We start from the raw sequence: 4,472 nt of genomic DNA, 5'->3' as shown, positions 1-4,472 counted from the left end.
GGGAAATTTAAAAACTGTGATAAACGGGTCCCACAAAATCCAACGAGCCACGTAACATTATGATTAGCAAGAGCATTACATATAAGACTGTGCAGAACATGAACCGTTTGTTCCGAGGCGGTGACCATTAATTAAAAGATCTTGTAACGAGTGCTCGCGAGACATTTTTTAAAGATCTCAAATTTAAAATATATTTTTTAAAAAAGTCAAATGTATAAATTTCGATTACTAATTGCATAAATTTTCATAAAAACTTACTATTAAAGATGCTTAAAGAGTGCCACATGGACACTCGTTAATATTTCTCTTAATTAAACCACCAGCAATCATACATCCGTTTTGAAGAAATTTTTTGAGCAACAATAGATAGTCATCTTTAATGTATACATAGTTAATCAAATATATGGTCTGTGTGAACATAACTTTTTAGTTGCGTGACCACTGATTTTTCAGAATTAAATGGAAAAATAGTGGTCACACACATTTTAGTTGTGTGACCATATTTTTTAGCTTCTTAATGGTGGTCACGTAATTGAAAAAATGTGATCACACAAATCATGTATTTGGTTAATCGAAAATTTCCATAATTGTACAAAGTGGTGTAGACATAAAAGGTGTCTACCAATCTTTATTCAATTTTTTATATGAAATTTAATTGAGTTTAACATAAGAATAAGATTATTTTTTTATATGAAATTTAATTGAGTTTAACATAAGAATAAGATTAGATGATCCATAAATGTTAGGTGAGGTTGCGTGAGAATGTAGAAAATGTGTGTAATATTAGCTTGCTTTGATTTGCTTTGCTTGGTTCTTGGGCAAATCGTAGTTCAGTTCACTCACAAAGCGAATATAGGGAGCATCTTTTGGAAAGTGGTGCTAATTCCCGTTTGTCGAACTGTTGTTCATCAATCTCTAGACGATCTGATTCTCTCTCTGAATGTTTTTTGAATCTTTTGGTCGATAATATTCCATAGGAGAGATTGTTTGGACTTAGCTATCATGAATGTAGGGTCCCATAACCCTATTTTTATAATATTATTTTTTGGCTTTAATGTATTTGAACTTGATTTTATAAATTTTGATGAGTTAGCCTTTTTCTTTTTGGTGTAGTTTCTATCTTTGACCCATTGAAATGTGTTGTTGTCTAGTGGACTAGACGCATAACAAGCCAAGTAAGAAACCAAGAGAGTGTTGCTTTGATCATTGCAGGGTATACCTTTATCTCTTTAGCTTTTTCTTCTTAATATTGTGATCCAAATTTCAGGATTCATCTTGTTTGTTATACGGCTAATACTGTTGCCCTCGTCATCAAACTACTCCTAAAAAGCATTCAGGTTGGATTTGGAGCATGAGGATACTATCATCACATTTCACGAATTACTTGGCTTTGTTTTACAATCACGTGATTCCCTCGGTACGGCATCAAGGAACCTCATATAGTATAGCTCTAAACGGTTTACGTGTGAGAAATTAGACAGTACATGTTTAGATCAACGGTGAATTGGGAAATTACGTTAAACTTTCAGATGTGAGTTCCCATCTCCTATACTTGATTCATACATCAACATCTCACTCTCTCGTCTCCAACAAGCTGAACCAAAGCCCTAATACTAGTTTTTGAGAAAAACCAACATAGTGAAAATAAATGAACACAAAAAAACATAAGAATGTAACGTGAAAATCTCAAAACCGGAGAATAAATCACAATTGTTGTCTAATGAAAACTAGATAATAAAACTATATTCAAATTTATATTAACATATAAACTACTTTCAAACACCGACGATCCTAGTACACCCCCACCCTTCAAAAAAAATGTCAGACTACATCTCACAAAATCTAAGGCAATAGAATAAGAGAAAAGAAAAAGTTGTATAGAAGCTTAAAGTGTTTTCGACTTGTGCATATTGTAACGAAGAATTAGAGTGTCCATATATATAACTTTTATCTCCCTTTACCTTTACGATTCTAAGTAATGTGAAATTATTTTAACATGTTTTTTTTTTTCATCCAATACCAACAGTCTTCACCTTAATTGCAAATGATACATTTGCTTCCATTGTCGACACCAGCAATTAGAGTTCAGAAGAACAATCATACTCTATAAAGAGTGTGTCAGTTGAAGATAAACCACTATAAGAATTTTCATATGTCGAAAATTAAGTTGAAAATTTATGGTGCAATTTTCATGTTGGCAGGAGACCCTTTCAACCATCGACATAATATCATAACACATTTCACATCATTATTAATCAATGCTCGTGTACGAAAGAACACCTTGTGTAATTAATTAGAGTCAAGATCCTCTCCATTTATTAGTCTCTCAATTTCTTTTATTTGGAAAAGATAAACACACAAAGAAATTTGAGAATAATCAATAGTAGTGGGATTCACTTAGTGGTAAGATCCACTACATACTTTTTTGTATCTATCTCTCACTAAATGATATTATATTATCCTTTTATTTTTAGCAAATGGAGATGATTTTAACTCAATTAATCTTGCTTGTATAACACATCATTGACTTGAAAAATCAGCAAGCCAATGTTGAAACCTCTGAGCATAAAGCTCTAATACTATTCTTGTTGGAGAGTATAAGAGGAAGAAACAATGGGTCAATCCTCTACGACCATAAGAGAGGGAGACGTCTATCTCTATCCAAAACTTTAAGACATCAAATATACCAATCACTTTTTTATAGTATATCTAATATTTTATCTATTAATAAACGATATAAAACTTAACCACTTCCTCAAAAAAAAAAAAAAACTTAACCACTTCCATTCGAAATTCAACAAATTTACGTTAACACTTAACATTAAAAAGGAAACTGAGGATGTGGTGTGCGACGAACAATCTCTTATTGTCTCTAGCATGGATTAGGAATATGAAAGTTTTGGCAATTAATGAAGGCATTAGATTACCGAGAATGCAGGTAGAGAAGTGTATGTTTAGCATTAATATTGGGATTAGAGCAAGGTTAATTGAGGCATGAGAATATTAATAAGCAGAAAAGAAAGAAGAGAGGAAAAGGGAAGTAGTAGTATTCCATTTTCTTTGGGGGCAGAGAGATACGAATACAGAGTTTATGAATAGAATTGGATTTAGTAAAGCTAAATAAAAGCCTCGTGATCGAAGAAGGCAGATCCTGGAAGACTGTTCCCTCTGTCACGTGCCCACTTTTGACTACCCAATCAATCTCAATCATCCTCTCTTCCTTCCTTTTCCTATGTTATACTCTCTCTCACTCTTCTTCTCCTCCTATAAATTCAAACCATTTCATACAACATTGCAACATACTAATATTGTCACAATCATTCATCACCAATGATGCATCATTGTTGTAGTAGCTCTCAACAAGGTCACATAATGGGAGGAACATGCACATGTGGTATGTTTCATCCTCAAACAAATTCTAACTACTCTTTGATTTACTCTAACTACCAACAACATGATCATTGCGATTTTGACCCTTACTCATACACTACTCCATCTTCTTCTTCTTCTTCTTCTGTTGATTGCACACTCTCCCTTGCTACCCCTTCCACACGTTTATCTGAAGACCAAGATAAACGAAACCGTCGCTCTTCTCTTGCTAATTTTTTCTGTACCAAATCTTCAAACACTAAACATAATTCTCAATCTCAATCCAAGTCAAACAATATTGGTAGTAACTCTAACAATGATTCTCTTCTTGCTCGTCGTTGTGCTAGCTGTGACTCCACTTCTACACCCCTTTGGAGGAATGGTCCTCGTGGCCCTAAGGTAAAAATACATTACCAATACCATCTTTGTGTCTATGTTCAAAATATATGAGCCGAGACCTCGTAGTAGACTATAAATGTTCGGCAAAAATCATTTATAACTTACTAGGTCTGAGCTCAGGAGTAAGAGTTTGACTTTGTTAGATAGGAGACAATGTCATGCTATTAATAATAATTTTTTGTTTCTTAATGTTATCTGTTCCTTTTATCTTCTTTTAAGAATGTTTTGTAATAATGGTTGAATTGAAATTGCAGTCACTATGCAATGCTTGTGGGATTAGATACAAGAAGGAAGAGAGAAGAGCGAACGCCGCGGTTGCCACGACAGCTGCGACTAACGGTGGCATAATGGAGTCAGGAAACTTCTACAGTAACAACAACAACAACAATTCATGGTACTCACAACCACAGAGTCAAATGTATGGCAATGAGCTACGTTTCATGGATGATTCAGATGCAGAATCAGAAAATGGCATTCCTAATTTCCTTTCTTGGAGACTCAACACAAGTCTTGTTCACGATTACACAAGATGAAGCATTGGAATTAGAAGTTATGATGATGACATAAGCTTAATATTCCTACGTTAATAGAACAGAAAGAAGACAAAAAATGATGATGTAGATGTAGGTGTACGACAATGTTTTACGATGTAGATGTTTTTGATTGTGATGGTTATGTTATGGTCTCGTCAACGGTTTATTTTA

General features: G+C 33.8%; 1 protein-coding gene across 1 annotated transcript; it reads left to right on the top strand.

The window, feature by feature from the left end:
• The first annotated feature begins 3,290 nt into the window (after positions 1-3,290).
• On the top strand, positions 3,291-4,472 carry LOC11417944 (GATA transcription factor 18). The gene is made up of 2 exons (XM_003629392.4): positions 3,291-3,768; positions 4,023-4,472. Exons 1-2 carry the CDS (start codon positions 3,331-3,333, stop codon positions 4,299-4,301), a joined length of 717 nt encoding a protein of 238 aa, XP_003629440.1. The 5' UTR covers positions 3,291-3,330; the 3' UTR covers positions 4,302-4,472.

The sequence above is a fragment of the Medicago truncatula genome, chromosome 8 (assembly GCF_003473485.1).
Source record: "Medicago truncatula cultivar Jemalong A17 chromosome 8, MtrunA17r5.0-ANR, whole genome shotgun sequence".
In the NCBI taxonomy this organism is placed as follows: Eukaryota; Viridiplantae; Streptophyta; class Magnoliopsida; order Fabales; family Fabaceae; genus Medicago; species Medicago truncatula.
The sequence above is the reverse complement of the archived record's forward strand: the minus strand, read 5'-3'. Positions and strand labels throughout refer to the sequence as shown.